Source organism: Chiloscyllium plagiosum, unplaced genomic scaffold (assembly GCF_037043375.1).
Source record: "Chiloscyllium plagiosum isolate Xiang-an unplaced genomic scaffold, Cpla_swu_hap1 HiC_scaffold_45, whole genome shotgun sequence".
NCBI lineage: Eukaryota > Metazoa > Chordata > Chondrichthyes > Orectolobiformes > Hemiscylliidae > Chiloscyllium > Chiloscyllium plagiosum.
The window spans coordinates 23,347,403-23,372,101 of NW_028270183.1; the positions used below are offsets into that span (position 1 = coordinate 23,347,403).

Consider the following 24,699-nt stretch of genomic DNA (forward strand, 5'->3'; position numbering starts at 1 on the left):
ATATTGCATTCAATTCTAGTCTCCCTGCTATTGGAAAGATGTTGTGAAACTTGAAAGGGTGCAGAAAAGATTTACAAGGATGTTGCTGGGATTTGAGAGTTTGAGCTATAATAGGCTGGGGCTATTTTCCCTGGAGCATCAGAGGCTGAGGGGTGACCTTATGGATTTATAAAATCATGAGGGGCGTGGATAGAGTGAACAGTCAAGATCTTTTTTCCAGATGAGGAGAGTACAAAACTAGAGGGCAGAGGTTCAAGCTGAGAGGGGAAGTATTTAAAAGGGACACGAGGTGTAACATTTTCCTGTAGAAGGTATATGGAATGAGCTGCAAGAGGAAGTGGTGGAGATGGGTACAATTTAATTAAGATGCATACATGAATAGGAAGGTTTTAGAGGGGCATGGACTGAATACTGGCAAATAGGATTGGATTAATTTAGGATATCTGGCTGGCATGGATGAGTTGGACTGAAAAGTCAATTTCCATGCTGTATAACTCTGACTCTATGCTCTTGTTACTCCTTCATGCTACTATGGACTTTGAACCTTAACCTTGATAACTTGGTTAACATCAGCTTACTGGCCTCTTGCAATGAGTCTGCTTTGAAAGAAAATAGAATTAGAAGAAGTGTCATACTGTTCTCAAGAGGCTAATTCTGTTCCTCTTCTCTCCTCTTGCTAGACCCACCGTGTTTCTTCAGTATTTTCTATCTGTATTCATGCACAGAAACATGGTGCAGGCAACAAAGGCTCTAAAGTATTGATTATTCTGTTGCTCTTAGGGAGAATAATTTCTGCCCTCACTACATTTAGCTGCCCAAAGAAATAGGAGTATAAGAATTTCTAAATGGAAAAGCAGCAGACTCCTTTCAGTTCACCTTCACCCATCTTGTAATCACATACTGACAATAATTATGGGGTTGCGAATGAATCATAGTGTCAACGTTTATCATTTATTCATGAAAACACAATAATATGCTAAACACTCTAGTAAGCTCCATCCCCCTACTATTTCCCCCTTGTTTTACAAGATTTTATTTCCTTTCGGGTGCTTACCAATTTCCTTTTGAAAGTCACTAACTGAATGAATGAATGAATGATTTTATTGGCACATGTATTTTACAATGAGAAAATCAGTAAAGTACAGTGAAAAGCTTTTCCACTGTCACCACAATCCGGCACCGTTTCGAATAGTTTTAAGCTTAAGAAAAGAAAACACAAAGATATAGAAAGGCTGAATAGACTGGGGCGTTTTTCCCTGAAGCGTCCGAGGCTGAGGGGTGATCTTATAGAGGTTTATAAAATCATGAAGGAATCGATAGGGTAAATAGCCAAGATGTTTTCTGCAGGTAGGGGAACCCAAAACTAGACAGCATAGGTTTAAGGTGAGAGGGAAAAGATTTAAAAGGAACCCGAGGGGCAACTTTTACACACAGAGGTCCTCTGCTTGTATGGACCAGAGGAAGTGGCGGTGCAATTACATAATTAAAAATGCATCTGGATGGGTATATGAATAGGAAGGGTTTCGACGGATTTGGGTCAAATGCTGGCAAATGGGACTAGGTCAGATTGGGAAATCTGATCAGTACAGACAAATTAGACCATAGGGTCTGTTTCCATGCTGTACAACTCCATGACTTTAAGGTATAGCTTAAATGGAATCCATCATTCCTGAGCCAGGTCATCATCAACAACACTTAGCCACCATTCCGCCTCACCGCCAGCTACACCAGACCCAACCTACATTGAAGTCGCCACTGTGCTGTGGGAGCTAGAGGTCCAAAGTCACCTGTTTCTCCCTTGGACACTAACCACCACGCATCACATATCAAATTACTCATGTACTGTATCAATAAAGTTTTTTTAATATTATTGAATAACTTCAGTTGGACCAGAAACAGAAGTATGATCGAATAGACTAGGAAGATTAGGAAGTGGTTTTTTTAGGGATATAAGGTAGACATTTCTGCTTCCAAGTACGGAAGTCCAAATTTAGACATCACGACTATAAGATCTCACGAACAATTCAGTTAGTGTGCTTAGCTCAGAGACGTGACTAGGATGTAGAACTCAGTACCACAAGGAAGTTGAGGCAAATTGCGTGATGTAATTATAGAGAAGCTAGATCCAATGAAAAAGAAGAAAGGAATAGAAGGAAATTCTATGAGGTTGGATGAGGTAAGGGTGCAGAGAAGTTCATGTAAATCATAAACACTGATGTGGAACATTTGAGTCATATCTAGCTGTGAAAGCTAGCTGACAGGCTTAGTCAATGCAACACAGAGTGATACAAGACCACCTGCCCTAACATTGGAAAGTACAAGTGAAACCATTCACCAAAGCCCTCACCTGGATGTATTTGTTGTGCTGCAGTGAATTCCTGGATTCAATTGTCCTCTGACCGTGTTGGATATCATGCTGCAGAGCCATCATATAAATGTATTGAAAAGGCATGAATTTCTGAAAAAACAAAGAGTATTTGATTTGACAGAGAATTGTGATTGGACTGAAACACAAACTGCCTGTTCTCATGGAATTTGCTTCATTCACAGGCCAGGCTTGTTCAGTAAGGCCCCCACTCCAGTGTAGCAATGAGATGGGACTTGCTTCAGCAATGAGTCCCTGATGTTCTGATACACAAGCTAAATTTGCCGCCTCATGACTGCTGTCACAAGGTGATGCGGCAAACCCCAGTTCAACAGCTGGGCTTACCTATGCTGCACCTTCATTGCAATTAGAGGGAGGTGGTACTGCAGTGATAATGACACTGAACTAGTAATCTGGAGGCACAGGTTAATGCTGCAGGGTTACTGGATCAAATCCCACCCCTGGCAGCTGTTGGAAGTTAAAATTGAAATAATAAATCTGCAATATAAAACTTCTTTAGTAATGGTGACCATGACAACTACCATCTATTGTTGTGGAATCCCATCTGGTTCACTGATGTCCTTTGGGGAAGGAAATCTGCTATCATTCAGGCCTACATGCGACTCTAAATCACACAGCAATGTGACTGACACTTAACAAGCCTCTGAAATGGTCCGAGCAAGCCACTTGGTTTAAATGCAGTGAGGGATAGGCAACAAGGTCCAGTGACACCTGTGTCTCATGAAAGAGTAAAGAAGAAGAAAATGTTGAATGACAGTAAAGGAAGCAGCTGTGGCAGAATGGAATAGTACTCTCTTCCACAATGGCTGTCAGAATGTGGTCTTCACACTCAAATCCAAGTTCAAAGACAGTGAGGAGTTTCCCACTGCAGGCCTGGCCTTGCCAAGAGAGACAGCCTCCAGGCAGCATTGAATGGCCAGTTTTGAAGTTTAGTTATTCAGGTATGGCATTGTATGACATAGCAATATCCTCCAAAAATCAGTGTTGAAACTAAACGTTCAGTTCTGTTATTCTTCTTGCAAATGAAGTAGAAATGTTAGGTAATGGAACATCTTACCTCTTGGTTGATTGAATTCTTGGTCATTTCAGCCATCCGAAGCATGCTCTTCGAGAATTCAATCTCTGCAGAACAAGAGTGGAGTTAGACAGAGTTTGTTACCCAAAGACATTTCTATCTATATCTGTTCAGTAGCTGTTTATGAGGAGAGTATAGTGTTGGGATCGTGTAGAAAGTGGGCAGATAGCTATGATAATCATCAGCATAGGAAGGACTAGCATAAAATACAATGTAATAAAGGCATCTAGTGACAGATTCACCGATATATTTAATTTATAGGACAGTAAGCCTCTCTGTTCTAAGGTTAGCTCCATATGAGCCACCTCCTTGTTGGCACATTGTTGTATCAGTTTCATTTCACATACTTACCTGACTTCCCTTCAGAAACATCAGATGATTGACCCACACAGAGAAGTCAAATTCAAAGTCACTGATTTGATCAGAATTTGTCATGGAATTATACAATCCTACAGCACGGAGACAAGACCTTTGATCCAAACTAGTCCATGCCAACTATATGTTGTTAATATACACTTCTGCTGGTAGCTCATACCATATGCGTACCACCGTCTGTGTAAAAACGTTGACCCTCAGGTTCCCTTTAACTCTTTCCCCTCTAACCTTAAAACTGATGCCCTCTAGTCCTCAATTCCCCAACTCTGGGAAAAAGATTGAATGCATTCACCCTATCTATACTTCTCATGATCTTGTACACGTCTATAAGAGCCCCCCTCAGTCTCCTATGCTCCATATTTCCCAGGTTTTTCTTTGCAGCCCTTTTTGAATAAGGGCACAACATTCGCTACCCTCCAGTCATCTGGAAACTCACCCATGGCTAACAATGATGCAAAAATATCAGCTAGGGCCCCAGCAATTTCTTATCTATAGCCTCCTGCAGTATCCTTGAATATATCTGGTCAGGACCAGGAGATTTATCAACCTTCATACATTCTAATACGTCCAACACCTCCTCTACTGTGATATGGTCTATCCCCAAAACATCACCATTGACTTTACCAAATTCCCAAGTCTCCATGTCTTTTTCCACAGTAAACACAGAGGAGAAATATTCATTGAGGACCTCGTCCATCTCCTACTGTTCTACACATACGTGTCCACTTTGGTCCTTCAGGGGTCTTATTCTCTCTCTAGTTATTATTTTTCCTTTAATATACTTAAAGAATTTCTTTGGATTCATCCTAATCCTCTCAGCCAAGGCTTCCTTGATCCCTGTACCTGAGCCATACCTCCTCTTTTCTGGTCAAAACCTCAATATCTCTTGTCATCCAGGGTTCCCTATTCCTGCCAACCTTGCCTTTCACCTTCCCAGGAACATATAGACCTTGAATTCTAGCTGTCTCATCTTTAAAGGCCTTCCATTTGCTGGATGTCCCTTTGCCTGCAAACAAACTACTCCAATCAATCCCTGCAAGCTCCTGTGTAATTCTATCAAAATTTGCCTTGCCCCAATTTAGAACTTCAACCTGTGGGCCAGTTTTCTCCCTCTCCATAACTATTTTAAAATTAATAGAGCTATGGTCACTGGTCCCAAAGTGCTCTCCCACTGTCACCTCAGTCACCTGTCCTGCCCTAACCTTTTACCCATTCAATCTCATTGTAAACCACCTCTAACAAGCTCCAACTTGTAACTGGCTTTTGGAAAGCAAACTAATGCTGTAAAGGCCCACTAACCTGAAAAAAAAAAATTTTGTAGCCTGTGGGCAGCACAGTGGCACAGTGGTTAGCACTGCTGCCTCACAGCGCCTGAGACCCAGGTTCAATTCCCGCCTCAGGCAACTGACTGTTTGGAGTTTGCACATTCTCAGTGTGTCTGCGTGGGTTTCCTCCGGGTGCTCTGGTTTCCTCCCACAGTCACAAAGATGTGTAGGTCAGGTGAATTGACCATGTTAAATTGCCCGTAGTGTTAGGTAAGGGGTAAATGTAGGGTAAAGGAATGGGTGGGTTGCGCTTCGGCGGGTCGGTGTGGACTTGTTGGGCCGAAGGGCCTGTTTCCACACTGTAATGTAATGTAATGTAATGTAAAAAAATGTAATGTAATGTCAATCTTCTTTGTTTTCAATTAAATTCCATGTAATTTCAATTTTAAAGTTTTGATGTGTCTGCTTCGAGCTTAATCCTCTCTATGTCATTTATTTCACAGAATTTTAGTGATAGATCTGCCCTTCCTAATACTTGACCCAAGAGTTATGAAATGTCAGACCTGTGCCCACCCATACTCTATCCAAATGTTACACAGTAACAGATCTGCCCCACCTGTAGTGTACCTCAGTGTTAAACAGTGACAGACCTGTCCCCAAAAGGACCGTACCCCTGTGTGATACAATGACAGACCTGTCTTGACCAGTACTGTACCCCAGTATTATACAGTGACAGATCTGCCCCCACCAGTACTATGCCCGAGTGTTATACAGTGATTGACCTGTCTCCACTAGTACTGGGTCCCAGTGTTATCCAGTGAGAACTCTGTCCCCACCAGTACTGTACCCCAGTGTTACACAGTATCACAATTGTCCCCACCCATCGTGTACCCAGTGTTATACAGGGACAGACCTGTCCCCCACCAGTACTGTATCCCAGTGTTATACAGGGATAGACCCGTCCCAACCAGTACTGTACCCCAAGTGTTATACAGAGACAGACCTGTCCCTACCAGTAATGTACCCCAGTGTTACAGTGACAGACCTGTCCCCAGCAGTACTGTAAAACAGTGTTTTATAGTGACAGACCTGCCTCACCAGTACTATAAGTGTTTTAGTGACTGACCTGTCCCCACCAGTACTGCACCGCAGTGTTTTACAGTGACAGATCTGTCCCCACCAGTACTCTACCCCAGTGTTATACAGTGACAGACCTGTCCCCAACAGTACTGTACCAGTGTTATACAGTGACAGAACTGTCTCCACCCATACTATACCCCAGTGTTAGACAGTGACGGACCTGTCATCACCAGTAATGTACTCCAGTATAATATGGTGACAGACCTGTCCCCAGGAATACTGCACTACTCTGTTTTACAGTGACATATGTCCCCACCAACACTGTACTCAAGTGTTATACAGTGACAGATCCGTCCCCACCTGTGCTGTACCCCAGTGTTCTACAGTGACAGGCCTGACCCCACCAGTACTGTATGCTGGTGTTATACAGTGACAGACTGTCCCCATGCATACAGTATGCAGTGTTATATAGTAACAGATCTGTCCCCACCACTATACCCCAGTATTATACAGTAACAGACCTGACGCCACTAGTACTGTATACAGAGACAGACCTGTCCCCACCACCACTACTGTACCCAGTGCTATACAGTGACAGACCTGATGTCACTAGTACTGTACCCCAGTGTTCTACAGTGACAGACCTGTCCCCACCAGTGCTGTACCCCAATGTTATACAGTGACAGACTTGACCCCAGGAGTACTGTACCCTGGTGTTATACATTGACAGACTGTCCCCATCCATACTGTATGCAGTGTTATATAGTAACAGACCTGTCCCCACCAGTACTGTACCCCAGTGTTACACAGTATCAGACTTCTCCCCATCCATAGTGTACCCAGTGTTATAAAGTGACAGATCTGTCCCCACCACTATTGTAGAACATAGAACATAGAAAAGTACAGCACAGAACAGGCCCTTTGGCCCACGATGTTGTGCCGAGGTTTAAATGTAAAATATAATAACTTAACCTACGCACCTCTCAACTCACTGCTCTCCATGTGTCTGTCCAGCAATTGCTTAAATGTGCCTAATGACTCTGCTTTCACCACCACCACTGGCAACGCATTCCATGCATTCACAACTCTCTGCATAAAGAACCTACCTCTGACGTTTCCTCTATACCTTTCCCCTATTATCTTAAAACTATGACCCCTCATACCAGTCAATCCTGCCCTGGGGAAAAGTCTCTGGCTATTGACTCTATCTATTCCTCTCATTATCTTGTGTACCTTGATCAGGTCTCCTCTCTTTCTCCTTCTCTCCAGAGAGAAAGGTCTAAGCTTTTTCAATCTTTCTTCATAAGGCAAGCCCTCCAGTCCAGACAGCATCCTGGTAAACCTTCTTTGTACCCTCTCCAAGGCCTCTTTTTCTTTCCTATAGTAGGGCGACCAGACTGGAGACAATATTCCAAACGTGGTCACACCAGGGACTTGTAGAGCTGTAGCAAAACCTCGCGGCTCTTAAACTCGATCCCCCTGTTAATGAAAGCCAAAACACCATATGCTTTCTTAACAACCCTATCCAGTTGGGTGGCAACTTTGAGGGGTCTATGTACTTGCACACTGCCAAGAATCCTGTCTTTAATCCTATATTCAGCATTCGAGTTCGACCTTCCAAAATGCATCACTTCGCATTTATCCAGGTTGAATTCCATCTGCCATTTCTCAGCCCAGCTCTGCATCCTGTCTATATCATGCTGCAGTCTGCAGTAGCCCTCTATACTATCGACGACACCTCCAACCTTTGTGTCATGCTCCGTGTACTCCAGTGTTATACAGTGATGGACCTGTTTCCACCCATACTGTACCCCAGTGTTAGACAGTGACAGATCTGTCACTACCAGTAATATACCCCACTGTTATAAGTGGCAGACCTATCCCCACCAGTACTGTACCCCAATGTTACACAGTGATAGACCTGTCCCCACGAGTACTGTGAAAGTGTTTTATAGTGACTGACTTGTCTCCACCAGTACTGCACCGCAGTGTTTTACAGTGACAGACCTGTCTCCACCCATATTGTACCCCAGTGTTATACAGTAACAGACCTGTTGCCACCAGTAATGTATGCCAGTATAGTAGTGACAGACCTGTCCCCAGGAGTACCGCGCTACAGTGCTTTTTAGTAACAGACCTGGCCCTACGAGTACTGTACCCCAGTGTTATACAGAGACAGGTCTATCCACACCACTACTGTACTCAAGTATTACACAGTGACAGACCTGTCGTCACCAGTAATGTAACACAGTGTGAGACAAAGACAGACCTGGCCCACCCAGTCCTGTACCCCAGTGTTATACAGAAACAGATTGTCCCCACCAGTACTGTACCCCAGTGTTATTCAGAGACAGACCTGTCCCCAACAGTACTGTACCCCAATGTTATACAGTGACAGAACTGTCCCCAACAATACTGTACCTCAGTGTTATACAGTGACAGACCTGTCCCCACCAATAGTGTACCCCAGTGTTATACAGTGACAGACCTGTCCCCAACAATACTGTACCTCAGTGTTATACAGTAACAGACCTGTCCCCACCAATACTGTACCCCAGTGTTATAGATAGAACTGTCCCCACCAATACTGTACCCCAATGTTATAGACAGAACTGTCCCAGTAGTACTGTACACTAGTATTATGCAGAGACAGAACTGTCCCCACCAGTACTGTAAAACAATGTTTTATAGTGATAGGAGTAGCGTGGTGCTGGAAAAGCACCACTCTACTCCTGTCCAGCACCACTCTACTCCAGAATCTGGTTTCCAGCATCTGCAGTCATTGTTTTAACCCTTTTTATAGTGACAGACCTGTCCCCACCAGTACTGTAAAACAGTGTTATACAGTAACAGACCTGTCGCCACCAGTAATATATCCCAGTATAATATAGTGACAGACCTGTCCCCAGCAGTACTGCACTACAGTGTTTTACAGTGACAGACCTGTTGCCACTAGTACTGTATCCCAGTGTTATAAGAGACAGAACTGTCCCCAACAATACTGTACCCCATGTTAAACAGTGGCAGACCTGTCGCCACCAGTAATGTAACACAGTGTGAGACAAAGACAGAGCTGTCCCCACCAGTACTGTACACCAGTGTTATACAGTGACAGACCTGTCTCCACCCATACTGTACCCCAGTGTTAGACAATAACAGACCTGTCGCCACCAGTAATATATCCCAGTATAATATAGTGACAGACCTGTCCCCAGCGGTACTGCACTACAGTGTTTTATAGTGACAGACATGTCCCTACCAGTATTGTACCGCAGTGTTATACAGTGACAGATCTGTCCACCCCACTACTGTACTCAAGTGTTACAACCTGTTGCCACCAGTACTGTATCCCAGTGTTATACAGAGACAGAGCTATCCTCACCAGTATTGTACACCAGTGTTATACAGAGACAGACCTGTACCCACCAATACTGTATCCCAGTGTTATACAGTGACAGACCTGTCCCCACCAATTCTGTACCCCAGTGTTATACAGTGACAGACCTGTCCCCACCAATTCTGTACCCCAGTGTTATACAGTGACAGACCTGTCCCCACCAATACTGTACCCCAGTGTTATAGAGAGACAGAACTGTTCCCACCAATACTGTACCCCAGCGTTATAGAGTCAGAACTGTCCCACCGGTACTGTACACCAGTAATATAGAGACAGAACTGTCCCCACCAGTACTGTAGGTAAAAACAGTGACTGCAGATGCTGGAAACCAGAGTCTTGATTAGAATGGTGCTGGAAAATCACAGCAGTTCAGGCAGTATCTGACTGCTCCTTGGATGCTGCCTGAACTGCTGTGCTTTTCCAGCACCATTCTAATCCCCACGAGTACTGTACACCAGTGTCATAGACTTAGAACTGGCCCCAACAATACTGTACCCCAGTGTTATAGAGGCAGACCTGTCTCCACCAGTACTAGTGTTATACAGAGACAGAACTGTCCCGACCAGTACAGTGTTGTTAACTGACAGACTGTCACTACCAGTAACTTTCCTGATGAAAGGCCCCGGCCAGAAACGTTGATTTTCCGGCTCCTAGCAGCCTCACCTGCTGTGCTTTTGCAGCATCACACTCTTAACAACCAGTACTGTACCCCAGTACTGCACTCTAACATTATACAACCACAAACCTGTCCCCAGCAGTACTCTATACCAGTGATATACAGTGATAGACCTGTCCCACTGGTACAGTACCACAGAATGTACAGTGACAGATGGGTTACCATCACTGTACCCCAATGTTATACAGTGACAGATCTGTCCCCAACAGGACTGCAACCCAGTGGTATACAGTGACAGATCAGTCCCCAACAGGACAGCATCCCAGTGTTAGACAGTGGCAGATTTGTCCCCACCAATACTGTATCCCAGTATTATATAGTGATCAACTTGTCCCCACCAGTACTGTACTCCAGTGTTATATAGTGGAAGACCTGTACCCACAAGTACTGTACCCCAGTGTTATGAAATGACAGACGTGCCCCCAGCCATATTGTGCTCTAGTGTTATACAGTGACAGACCTGGTCTCACCAGCAATGTACCCCAGTGTTATATAGAGACACACATATAACGAGTACTATATCCCAGTGTTATAAAGTGTTAGACTTGTCCATTACCAGTACTGCACTACAGTGTTATATAGCGAAAGACTTGTCCCCAATAGGACCGTATTCCAGTTATAAACTGTGACAGATGTGTCTCAATTAGTATTGCAGCCGAGTGTTGTACAGTGACATACCTGTCTTCACTCATACTGTATCCCAACGTTACACATTAACCGACCTGTCCTCATCAATACTATACTCCAATATTATTCAGTGACAGACCTGTCCCCACCCATTACTGTACCCCAGTGTTAGGCAGACCTACCAACATCCCAGTAATAGCAACAGAAGGTAGATCTCCTCCTTCAATGGCCCAACAGCTTCACATCCCTCTACTCACCCACAGAGGTCCGCCTCTCCATCCATGACAGCAGTTCCTTTGTATATTTGGCCCAGAGTTTGGCATACAGCAGGGATGACTCGACGCCCCGTTCACACCTCATCAGCATTTTGTCGGCCTCTTCCTCTGTGAAGGGAGTGAAGAGACACGGGATCATGAGGCTGGATTTTACATGTGGCCCATTACACACACAGCTCCACAAGTAGCTTGATAAATCTGACCTTGGGAGAGGCCATCAGGAGATTAACAAGCTTAAGTAGTAATATTTGGATGACTGTCAGACAGAGGGATACTAGGAACAGGATTAACTAGCAGGCTGTCCATAAAACATTGAGAAACACATATGGACTGTCAGAAACTGTGTGACAAAGAAATCAGCAGAGATGGGAGATTGTACCTGGAGAGGCAGAGAGAGAGTGAGTTGTGACTTTTCTCTCCATACAGTTTCCTAAGTGTCTGACAGTTACTCACAGGATGTTTCCTAATGGTTTACAGTACTGGGGAGGCAGGTACCAAGAACCACCTCAGCTGGTACAGGGGTCGAAACCAAACTATTAAAAGGTTATTCTGCATCACACTCCAGCCATCATATTCAGTGGGCTAATCAGGGCTCATTCAATCTAACCAGGGTTTAATATCAGAAGTTACATGAAACCAGGTTATAGTCCAACAGGTTTATTTTGATATCACAAGCTTTCAGAGCGCAGCTTCTTCATCAGGTGAGGATGGACTTCACCTGAAGAAGGAGCAGTGTTCCGAAAGCTTGTGATTTCAAATAAACCTGTTGGACTATAACCTGGTGTCGGGTGACTTCTGACTTTGTCCACCCCAGACCAACAAGCACACTTCCACATCAGGTTTAATATAACTGCAATAAAAATGGAAACGCTGGAGGAACTCAACAGGTGTGGCAAAATCTGTGGAGACAATACCTTTGTTTATTAAATCAAGAATACACTGTGCTTATTTGACAATCTTACATAAAAAATATAGGAACAGAAGTGGACTATTCAGCCTCTAAAGCCTGTACTACCTTGCCCCAGATTACCTGCATTAACCTGCCTTGGTTTTTGGAATCTGTAATAACTGTGCCTAAATCTATCAGGCTCAATTTTCACACTTTCAACTGACTCTGATGTCTCTATTGGAGGTCATGTTTAACATTTCTATTTCCCTTTGTATGAAGAAGTAGTTCCTAGCATCCTGACAAGCTAGAAGTGATTTTAAGTTATGTGCTTTGTTCGAAACACCAAATGGATTTTCCTTTGAATCTCTTGGCTCATCCAGAGTTCAGAGCTCCTCACCATTTACAAACGTACTTTGATAAATCTTTTGTAGAGTGAATGATTTCCACTTCTTCACGTTGGACTCCACCTGCCACTCACTTTAGTGAACTCAACTCATGCTGCCCAGTGTCAAGGAACCCTGGGTCTCTCTGTTCCTGTATATTTGTACAGTTACTTCACAACTTCTCCACTTACATGTCCTATCATGTTAAAGCCCACACACTTCTGTGTTTTTAAACTGCATTTGCCACAGATTTGTCCATTTCACTAGATTTGTCCTCCTGGCAAAACAGCAAGAAAGATCTGCATTTATAAAGTGCTTTTCATAACTACCAAAAATCTCAAACTGTTTTACAACCGATGAGGTATTCTCAACATGTTAAGTAACGTACGATCCCCTGAATTTTTTTTGGGTACCATTCAGAAGTCAATGTGTTGGTGCACGGGCAGCCCTCCACCCCTCCCCCTCTCCACCCCGCTTCGAGGGAGTTTTGAATGAAATCACCGGGAGAAACCGAGAGTTGCCGAGGACTTCTCCCTGTCCACATTCCCAAGCTTTGTGGTACCTGCAAATTTTGAAATGATGTTACACTCAGGTCAACTCATTAATGTGTATCAAAGAAGTAGAGTTATACTTTGAAAGCTAAACCCTCTTAGCTAGTGGGGTGGCACAGTGGCTCAGTGGTTAGCACTGCTGCCTCACAGCACCAGGGACCTGGGTTCGATTCCTATCTCAGGTGACTGTCTGTGTGGGGTTTAAACATTCTCTCCTCGTGTCTGTGTGGTTTCCTCTAGGTGCACCAGTCTCCTCCCACATTCCAAAAGATGTGCAGGTCAGGTGAATTAGCCGTGCCAAATTGCCCACAGTGTTAGGTGCATTAGTCAGGGGAAAAAGTAGGAAAATGAGTCTTGGTGGTTTACTCTTCAGATGGTCAGTGAAGACTTGTTGGGCTGAAGGGCCTGTTTCCACACTGCAGGTAATCTAATTTTAGGGTTCCTCCCACAATCCAAAGATGTACAGGTCAGCTGAACTGGCTGTGCTAAATTGTCCATAGTGTTAGGTGCATTAGTCATTGGTAAATATAGGATAGGGGAATGAGTCTGGGTGTATTACTGTTCAGAGGGTTGGTGTGGACTTGCTGGGCCAAAGGGTCAGTTTCCATACTGTAGGGAATCTAATCTAGTCTGCATAACATCATTACACTGACTCATTGAAACAAAGCAACAATATGTTTGCACTATGTTTGCCAGTTCATCCTCAACACACTCAAAAGGAATAGTGTCTGTTTATAATGAGGCCAGCACAATGGATACAGCCTGAGGCTGGCATGTGCTGATTAAGTGCAGATACTGCTCCAGTAACCTCTCCCGAAACCTTGCAGCATTCAGTAAAAATGCAGACGAGCCAGATGGTCCAGTTCGGACTCAGTAACTCTTCTACAAGACTCATTCCTGTGGCAGGTACAACACAAAAGGAGCCTCTGTCGTTCTCCAACGTGACTGTTTGACGAGTGATTCAAATTTGTTCATCAAATTTTTTTTCCCTGATATTATGTGACATTGTTTTATGCTGATGAGGCAAACCATAGTCATCCAGGTGTCAGCCACACCTCCTGAATGTGGAAACCACTGGCATCTCCTCTTTGGCTCCATAGCTATTTGTTATTATTTAACACTTAGTTGTCACCCCATCTACCCATATTGCTGGGCAGGCTCCTATGTGGCTCTTGGGGCAGTAATAGCAGATATTGCAATGTTCTATGTTGTTGCCATCACTATATCGTAGGGCAGATAATACATGGGGTAGGTACAGAATAGAGCTCCAGCACTACCAGAACAGGTGCAGTACAAGTTTTAGGTACAGATTAAAGCTACCTCTATACTTTTAAACTGAAAGTAAAGCTCCCTCTGCACTCTCTCCAACGAACGGTGGTGCGGTGGTTCAAAGGTCGGCATGGTGGCTCAGTGGTTAGCACTGCTGCCTGACTGCACCAGGGACCCAGGGTTTGATTCCTGCTTTGGACATTCTCCCAGTGTCTGTGTGGGTTTCCTCTGGGTGCTCCAGTTTCCTCCCACATTCCAAAAGATGTGCAGCTCAGGTGAGTTAGCCGTGCCAAATTGCAGATGGTGTTAGGTGCATTAGACAGGGGCAAAAGTAGGGAAATGAGTCTCAGTGGTTTACTTTTCGGATGGTCGGTGTGGACTTGTTGGGCCAAAGGGCCTGTTTCCACACTGTAGGTAATCTAATCTAAACACTCCCAAGACAGGTGCAGCATGGGGTTTGGTACAGAATAAAGCTCCACCTATGTGTCCCCATCAAACACTCCCAAAATAGTTTCAGCACAAGTTTTAGATACTAAGTTACCTCTACTCTTTTAAACTAAAGGTAAAGCTTCCTCTATACAGTATTCCTTCAAACACTCCTAGAATAGGTACAGCATGGGATTAAATGCAGAATAAAGTTCCATCTATAGTGTCCCCATCAAAACTCCTTTGGCAGGTACAGCATGAGATTAGATACAGATGACACATTGGCCGAATAGTTTTATTGCTGGACTATTAATCCAGAGACTCAGGTAATGTCCTGGGCAATGTGATTGATTCTTAACTGTCCTCTGGGCAATTAGGGATGGGCAATAAATGGCCTGGCCAGTGACAGCCTCATCCCATGAATGAATAAAAATAAGAGTAAAACTAAAGATAGAGCAGGATTCGGGGTCAAGAACATACTCTTCATTCTGTCTTCCTGACTTTCCTTGACCACATCTTAGAACATAATGGTTCCCTGAGCAGCCCAGTGACAAGTTTCATCTGATAACACGCTTGTGAAATGCCTTAGGTCATAAAACTACTGTAAAAGCATTATATAATTGTAGGTTTTTCTGATGTAGGATATTGCAAAATACAGAGAAAATACAGAGAAAATACATTGAACCCAATTAGTGAGTATTGGAGGGAGTGGAGGGGCAGGAAATGAAAGGAACAGAGGTAACAACGTAATCAGAGTTAATGTTTCGGCTCGAGTGACCCTTCCTCAGAAGTCTCTGTTCTGAGGAAGGGTCACTCGACCCAAAATGTTAAGTCTGATTTCTCTCCATGGATGCTACCAGACCTGTTGAGCGTTTCCCGCAATTTCTGTTTTTGTGTCTGATGTAAAGCATCCACAGTTCTTTCGGTTTTAATTGAGTATAGGAGTTGGGAGGACATATTGCAGGATATTGGAGGATTGTGTATAGTGCTGGTTGCCCTGCTGCAGAAAGGATGTTATTAAATTGGAGAAGGTGCAGAAAAGATTCACAAGGATGTTACCAGTACTGGAGGATTTGAGTTGAAAGGAGAGGCTGGGTAGGCTGGGACCTTTTCTCAGTGGAGCATAGGAAGTTGAGAGGTTTATAGAGGTTTATAAAATCATGAGGGATGTAGTTAAGGTGATTAGCAAAGTCTTTTCCTCAGGGTAGAGGGGTCCAAAACCAGAGGATACAGTTTAAGCTAAGAGGAAAAAGGTTTAAAATGACCTGGGGGGGCAACATTTTCATACAGAGGGTGGCACATGTGTGGAATGAACTGCCAGAGGAAGTGGTAGATGCAGATATAATTACAATATTTAAAAGACATTTTGACAGGTACATGAATAGGAAAAGTTTAGAGAGACACAGACCAAACACAGGCAAGTGGGACTAATTTAGTTTGGGAACTTGTTTGGCATGTATGAGTTGGACCGAAGGGTCTGTTTCCATGCTGTATGACTCCATGAGGCAGTCAGTTCAAGGGCAGTTAAGGATGGGCTTTAAATGTTGGCCTTGCTAGCAATATTTACATCCTGTGAATGAATATCAAAACAATGCCACACTCACATCTCCCCACACTCCCAGCCTGATCCCCCAATCCACACCCACACCATAATGCCAGTGTTGAATGGAATGAGTCATCAAGCATTCAGGCTCCATACCGTTTGTTTGGAATGTATTCCGCTCCTTGATCATGTCCTGGCGACATTCTGAGTAGAAATCCTCATTCACCTGCAGAGAAAACAGATGGAACGTGAATCATTGCCTGAAACCTTGCTCTCCAGATCAGACAATAGCCCAGTCAGGTGATACTCTGCCACTTGGTTCTCAAGGCCTAATCCTAACCCTATCCCTGGTCTGGGCTTGATAACTGTTTGTCAGCCATGGCAGTAGAGTTGACCTTAGTATCTTCAAACTGGGCGCCAGACAGGAAAATATCAATCGAATAACCTGGCAACCTTCTCACACACTGATGTCACACATCGTAACCAGAGCAAGGGGCAAATCTGCTGTTTCGAGCTCAGCTCAAAAGGGGAGATATTGAGGGGAAGGGGAGGGGCAAGGGAAACAGAAGGCATAGGGTGGGCTGGGGGTGGGGTGGGAAAGGAGAATTCCCAAAGTCCCACAAAGTGGGTGAGACTACACCTTCCCGTTCTCAGTGCAGATCTTCTCTGGGATGCAACAACCCATGGTGACCCTCTGGAGACTGGTTAGAAGGATTCTGGGAGGGCTAAGGAACGTCCTTAAGGAGTAATAGTGGCACAGCGGTAATGTCATCAGCCAGAGGCCCACACGAGTACACTGGGGATAAGGGTTCAAATCCCACAATGTCAGCTGATGGAAATTAAGTTTAATTAACAAATCAGCAGTAGAAAGGTTGGCTGTGGTGACCATGACAACCATCACTGATTGCTGTAGGAAACCCATATGGTTCTTAACATCTACTGTTCTAACCTCCATGTGACTCCAGGCCCAGCAATGTGGTTGATGTTTAGCTGCAGTCTGAAAATGGCCATGCAACCAGCGTAGATTCAGGGCAGTTATTTTTCTTACAGAAATAAGCAGTTGTAAGAGATGTGATGGGGGACAGAGCCAGGTAGTGTTTGAGTTCTTTCTGGGAGGTTTCTACGCTTATTTTGGCTGAATGCAATCTGTCAGTTCTATCCTGTGTGTTTTCATATCTCCCCCAATTCTCTATTCCCTCAGGTCCTGCTTTTGTTAGGTAAGTCCGTTTAATGGAAACATTTCCTCCCAACCTCCCCACACAATTGGTCATTTGTCAGACAGAGTACAATAGGTAGTAGGCACTGTAGTGCTGACAGGCAGTGGGCACTACAGGCAGTGAGCACTAAAGCAATGGGCACTGCAGACAGAGGGTGCTAACAGAGGGTGCTGACAGGCAGTGGGCAGTACAGGTAATGGTATAACGGCTGCAGAAAGGCAGTTCAAGGGGGATCTGCCTTTGGAGGTAGAATGGGCTGAAGTCAGAAATAGGAAAGGAGCAGTCACCTTGTTGGGTGTTTACTATAGGCCCCCCAATAGCAGCAGAGATGTGGAGATTGGGAAACAGATTTTGGAAAGCTGCAGAAGCCACAGGGAGCATAGGTTGGGAGCATAGGCAGTCAGGGAAGGATGTTGTGGAAATGTGGAACTTTTTCAAGGAACAGATACAATGTGTCCTTGATATGTATGTACCTGTCAGGCAGGAAAGAGATGGTCGTGTGAGGGAACCTTGGTTGACGAGGGAGGTTGAATGTCTTGTAAAAAGGAAGAAGGAGGCTTACATAAGGTTGAGGAAACAAGGTTCAGACAGAGCGTTGGAGGGATACATTATAGCCAGAAGGGAGCTGAAGAAAGGGATTAGGAGAGCTAAGAGAGGGCATGAAAAATCTTTGGCGGATAGGATCAAGGATAACCCCAAGGCATTTTATGCGTATGTGAGAAACATGAGGATGACGAGAACGAGGGTGGGTCCGATCAAGGACAGTAGTGGGAGACTGTGTAGTGAGTCGGAAGAGATAGGAGAGGTCTTGAATGAGTACTTTTCTTCAGTATTTACAAACGAGAGGGGCCGTATTGTTGAAGAGGAGAGTGTGAAACGGACTGGTAAGCTAGAGGAGATACTTGTTAGGAAGGAAGATGTGTTGGGCATTTTGAACAACTTGAGGATAGACAAGTCCCCCGAGCCTGACGGGATATATCCTAGGATTATGTAGGAAGCAAGAGAGGAAATTGCAGAGCCGTTGGCAATGATCTTTTCGTCTTCACTGTCAACAGGGGTGGTACCAGGGGACTGGAGAGTGGCGAATGTTGTGCCCCTGTTCAAAAAAGAGAATAGGGATAACCCCGGGAATTACAGGCCAGTTAGTCTTACTTCGGTGGTAGGCAAAGTAATGGAAAGGGTACTGAGGGATAGGATTTATGAGTATCTGGAAAGACACTGCTTGATTAGGGACAGCCAGCACAAATTTGTGAAGGGTAGGTCTTGCCTTACAAGTCTTATTGAATTCTTTGAGGAGGTGACCAAGCATGTGGATGAGAGTTGAGCAGTGGATGTAGTGTACATGGATTTTAGGAAGGCATTTGATAAGGTTCCCCATGGTAGGCTTATGCGGAAAGTCAGGAGGCATGGGATAGAGGGAAATTTGGCCAGTTGGATAGAAAACTGGCTAACCGGTCGAAGTCAGAGAGTGGTGGTAGATGGTAAATATTCAGCCTGGAGCCCAGTTACAAGTGGAGTTCCGCAGGGATCAGTTCTGGGTCCTCTGCTGTTTGTAATTTTTATTAATGACTTGGAAGAGGGAGTCGAAGGGTGGGTCAGTAAATTTGCAGATGATACGAAGATTGGTGGAGTTGTGGATAGTGAGGAGGGCTGTTGTCGGCTGCAAAGAGATTTAGATATGATGCAGAGCTGGGTTGAGGAGTGGCAGATAGAGTTCAACCCTGTCAAGTGTGAGGTTGTCCATTTTGGAAGGACAAATAAGAATGCGGAATACAGGGTTAATGGTAGGGTTCTTAGTAAGGTGGAGGAGCAGAGGGATCTTGGGGTCTATGTTCATAGATCTTTGAAAGTTGCCACTCAGGTGGATAGAGCTTGTAAGAAGGCCTATGGTGTATTAGCATTCATTAGCAGAAGGATTGAATTCAAGAGTCGTGAGGTGATGTTGCAACTGTACAGGACCTTGGTTAGGCCACATTTGGAGTACTGTGTGCAGTTCTGGTCGCCTCACTTTAGGAAAGATGTGGAACCTTTGGAGAGGGTGCAGAGAAGATTTACCAGAATGTTGCCTGGAATGGAGAATAGGTCGTACGAGGATAGGTTGAGAGTGCTAGGCCTTTTCTCGTTGGAACGGCGAAGGATGAGGGGTGACTTGATAGAGGTTTATAAGATGATCAGAGGAATAGATAGAGTAGACAGTCAGAAACTTTTTCCCCGGGTACAACCGAGTGTTACAAGGGGACATAAATTTAAGGTGAAGGGTGGAATGTATAGGGGGGATGTCAGGGGTAGGTTCTTTACCCAGAGAGTGGTGGTGGGAGTGGCAGAGTCAGAATCATTGGTGACCTTTAAGCGGCAATTGGACAGGTACATGGATAGGTGCTTAAGCTAGGACAAATGTTCGGCACAACATCGTGGGCCGAAGGGCCTGTACTGTGTTGTATTGTTCTATGTTCTAGGGTGCTGACAGGCAGTGGGCACTACAGGCCACTAATACTGCTCTGAGCTTTCTTGCTCTAGTTTTGTGGTTAAACCCCCCAATTGTTCCAAGTCTCCATCTCTCTTGGGAGAGGAAAACCATCTCCTTAGCCTGCCAAAGACCCGACCAATTTCCCTCATTTCCTTAAATGTCTCAAGAATTCAATTTGAATCCTCACAATGTAATTCTTTTAGCCTCAATGTCACTGAGGAATTTGCACTGTACCTGAGACGTGGGTGCACTCCCAATCCCCTCACCTCTGCCTACCACTAACCACTCCCCACCAACGCTTCCCTCCTCAGCCCACATAACTCCTACCTACCTCCTCCTGCTCCAATTCCAAGTACATTTACCTCCTTCCTCAACACAAACCCTCACCCCTCACCTTTTTGCCAAGCACTCAGGACTCACCGTAATCTCTTCATCGGGAGATGGGTCAGAGGAAATGAAGCTGTCCTCCGCTTCCATCATGAAGAAGTCGACTGTGCTATAGGGAGAAGAGAGAATGACAGCACTTCAGTACGAATCAATGGGTCTGGGTGGGTTACTCTTCGGAGGGTCGGTGTGGACTTATTGGGCTGAATGGCCTGTTTCCACACTGTAGGGATTCCAGGACGATTCGATTGGTTAGGCCTCCTCAAATTTACAATTCCCAATAAGCTGGGATTTTGGGTTCACAAACTCAGAAGCAGAATGGCTGCCATGGAGCTCAGACTGATTTCTGACAGCTGCAAGGCCCTTTGAAGTGTTTGTTTTAAATGTTGTGGACATGACCAAATGGAGTGCACTCCAAGACTCAATTGCTGCTGCTGCAAAAAGCCCATGAACAGGGAGATGTTCAATTTTGTTGCATCAACACTGCCATTTCATCAACTGCTGAATTAAAGACTACTCCATTACTCAATAACCTTCATACATTTCAAACTTGCACAATAAGTCTGAGGCATTAAAACAGCGGAAACACTGTTTTGGAGGCACTTCTACAGGAGATTAAGAACTTTTTCACAATTACGTAGGATGCAGTCTGATTTAGGGGAAGTTGGTGGTGAAGAGGAATTAACAACTCACAACTTTAACAATTGGAGCCACAGCTCCACTCTGTAACTGTTGACATTTAAAGGGATTTGGTTACAGTTTGAGAAAAACTTTGATACTGAGTTGAATGCACTCCAACACAGGCTGACCCTCATTTTACAGGCTCATGACGATGAAGATTGTCGCCAAATTCTAGACAGCAGCTACCAAAACTAGGAAAGCAAGTAAAAGAAATGTTGCTACAAATCTCTGGGGCTTTAGTGAGACCAAATGTAGAGTACTAGGTGCAGTTTTGATCTCCACATTTCAGGAAGAAATCTAACCGTAGCCTAATGAGATTGGAGGCAGTCCAGCGAAGATCACTACATTGGTACCGGCAATGGGACCTATGATGAGAGGCTAAGTCAATTGGGTGCATATTCTCTGGAGTGTAGAAGAATGAGGCAACCCCGTTGAGAATTTCAAGGAGGGCTGGCAGAGTGGAGTAGTAGGTGTTTCAGATTGGGATAGACAGGTTCTTGGGTGTTTCAGGGAATTGAGTGATATGGGGAAAGGGTGAGAAAGTAGCAATGAAGCCCAAGATCAGCCAAGGTGTCACTGAATGGCAGAGCAGGCTTGATGGGCTGAATGGTCTACTCCAGCTCCTTTTCTTGTGCCTTTGTGACACAGTTGTCAAATGGCGGGCATGCGATGGGCCGGTACTCACGAGTTTCCGAAAGAAATTTCTAGCGCATCCAGCTCCCGGAATATGTCACTGTAATGTCTTGGCTTTTCATTACCCTCGGCTTGATCACTCAGACCTGTGCAGAGAACAAAGCTTGTTATAGATAGCGCTGAGGACTTTTCTTTCCTTCTCTTGCTGTTTATCTCTCTCTCTCTCTCTCCCTGATGCTCTCATATTCTGAAGCTTGTAGAGATGTTGGTCAAACTGCCTGAATTCCTGATCATTCCCACCAAATCCAACTGTCTCGAGAAAACTAACAAGGTGGAGTTATCTTCGGTCTCCAGGTGCCTGGGATTAGGGGGCTGGTCTACAATGAACTGGGCCTACTCTCTGGATTTTAAAAGGAATGATTGATGATCTCATTGAAACATACAAGGGCTCCGATGGGGCCTGACAGGGTAGATGCAGAGAGATTGATCCCCTTCTGGCTAACCCAGAACACGGGGGCACACAGTCTCAGAGGCAATCATTTAGGACTGCGGGGAGAAAAAATTTCTTCAAGCAGAAGGTTGTGAACCTTTGAAATTTTCTACCCCAGAAGGCTGTGGATGAATCATTGAACATATTCAAGACTGACATTGACACATATTTGACTTCTCAGGGTTTCAAGGCATACAGGAAGCAAACGTACAAGTGAAGTTGAGGCAGAGGATCAGCCACAGTCTAATGAAATGATGAAGCAGGCTAGAGGAGCTGAGTACTCTAGTCCTTCTCGTATCAGGTATGTTTTTAAATGCAGCTCAGGTTATGGTTTTTCTGGTGTTATGCTGACCATGCACTGATTGTAAACTTGAGTCCTGCCACAGTGAGCTGGATTCAAGAGATGTGATTATTTGCGAACCCCAACATTATTGCTGAAACCAATTTCAGCAGCATCTTTCAGTCAAAGGAATTACTCAGCAGACCTGCCCTGGCCTGTCCATTCCAGGCAGTTGCCACAATACTGTCTGCAAGGCTCAAGCATGGCCAGCAGTTGTCATTATTCCGAAGGAGTCCTAGCTTCTCATGAATGAAAGCTTTGGCCATTTCAGCATTGTCCACACCCCCACAACAAATTGTTAAAAGTACCAACTCAGAGTTGATGCGCTTTTGTCTGATACCAGCCCAGCCCAGCTGGTTGCACGGAGGAAGCCTGGTCACATGGGTAGAGCCCCAAATTCAATTTGGTTCTGAAGAAGTCAAACAAGGCTCAAAACTCTGTTTCTTTCCTCACAGGTCCTGCTCAGTTTCTCCAACGGTCTCAGTGCTTGTTCCAAATTTCACTCTTCTCATCCTTTAGGCCAGGCCAACCAATATTCTACCACTTTTTATTTAAGGCCAGTTGACCACACTAGTCCCCAAGACACAAGTTCAAGCCTCATTTGAAAAAACAATTTTTCATGCAATTGCCAGATTCTAAGACCCACGCTTCACAACTGGGGAGGTGTGAGGTGGAGGAGACTCAGGAGCTGCAAGGAGGTCGAGCAGTAGGGGAGTGATTTTGATTGGGAGTTGGGGAGCAGAGCACTTGGGAGAGAGTGGGTGCAACAGAGTATACCGAATTGGAAAAGGGGCCCTTGAGGGAAGACTGAGCCCTGTCCCCAGTGACCTGAACATTTCCTCCCAGCCTCACAGTTGAGGATGGGTAGGAAGTAGCCTTTGGTTGGTCAAATACTTGGGTGAGGATGGGCAATAAAACCGTGGACAGATAAAGGATGGACCTTTAGGAGGGTGGCCAACCCTCCTGGGTCATCTTTCAGACATTCCATAAAATTCTGCCTGTGATGTGAGGAAGTACAGTGGATTTAGAAGAGGCTTACTTTCAGGACCCTTGACTTTCCACCAGTGAGATTTTCCTTGTCTCAGATTTGAATCTGTTGTTGACTAATTCAAGGAGATCAATCACTATGATGAATCAAGATCTTCATGATTGTTGTATCAAGTGACCACCAGATGGACCTTGACATTACCTCATCAAAATATTCTCCTATTAGATGAGTCATTTGATGCAAATCTCTGCTGTGCCTCCTACTCCAGTGATCTCCGAACCTGCCTCCTTGCTATGCTGTTCTAGTTTATATTCCAATCCTTACAATGACTCCACATTGAATGCTCCACATTCTTGAGAACAAGGCTTTCAACTACAGGAAGTCCAACAATCTGTACTTTTCTCAGGCTCCCAAGCCCAGAATTGTCTTCCTCCATATCTCAGTCCCACCATTTCTCAATTGCCATCTCAAAACCATCATCAGCCCAATAACCTTCTTCACCTTTATTCTTTCATGGGGTGTCAGCATCTCTGCGAGGGCCAGCATTTACTGCCCATCCCTAATTGTCCATGTGATGGTGGTGATGTGCTGCCTTCTTGAAATGCTATAGTCCATTTGTTGTTGGTGGAAACACAATACCATTGCAGGGGGGGTTCCAGGATTTTTACCCAATGACACTGGACAGTGACATATTTCCAAGTCAGGAAAGTGAGTTACTCGGAGAGAGCTTGCAGGTAGTGCTCATGTATCTGTTGCTCTTCTCCTCCAAAATGGTAATGGGTTTGGAAGGTACTGTCTGGGGATCTTTGGTGAATCTCTTTAATGCGCATTGTCGACTGTACGCACTGCTGCTTTTGTCATTGGTAGAGGGAGTGGATGCTTGTGGATGTGGTGACAACCAAGTGGGCTGTTTTGTCTAGGATGGTGTCAAGCTTCTTGGATGTTGTGGGAGCTGCACCCATCCAAGCAAATGGGGAGTATTCCATCACACCCCTGACTTGTGCCTTGTAGATGGTGGACTGACTTTGGGGAGTCAAGAGGTGCGTTAGTCACTTCAGAACCCCCCAGTTGCTGACCTGTTCTTGTTGCCACAGTATTTACATGACTCGTCAGTTCAGTTTCTGGTCAATGGTAACCTTGATATTTGTGCCACATCAGCCCAAGCCTGAACATTGTCTGTGTTTGGCTGCATGTGAACATGGATTTCTTCAGTATGTGAGGAGTTGTGAATGGTGTTGAACATGGTGCAGTCATCAGAGAATGTCTCCACTTCTGATGGAGA

At 44.8% G+C, this 24,699-nt stretch overlaps 1 protein-coding gene across 4 annotated transcripts in view; it reads right to left on the minus strand.

Moving 5' to 3' along the window:
• The window catches only part of LOC122552167 (GEM-interacting protein-like), a 141,821-nt gene that overhangs the window by 44,936 nt on the left and 72,186 nt on the right, over positions 1 to 24,699 (minus strand). For all 4 annotated transcript variants that reach the window (XM_043694700.2, XM_043694699.2, XM_087983374.1 and 1 more), the window contains 6 exons: positions 21,652 to 21,745; positions 20,322 to 20,397; positions 16,374 to 16,443; positions 11,139 to 11,264; positions 3,444 to 3,508; positions 2,348 to 2,458 (listed from right to left, as the gene is read on the minus strand). In XM_043694700.2, coding sequence (XP_043550635.2) covers positions 2,348 to 2,458; positions 3,444 to 3,508; positions 11,139 to 11,264; positions 16,374 to 16,443; positions 20,322 to 20,397; positions 21,652 to 21,745 — 542 coding nt within the window. The remainder of the gene's footprint in view (positions 1 to 2,347; positions 2,459 to 3,443; positions 3,509 to 11,138; positions 11,265 to 16,373; positions 16,444 to 20,321; positions 20,398 to 21,651; positions 21,746 to 24,699) is intronic.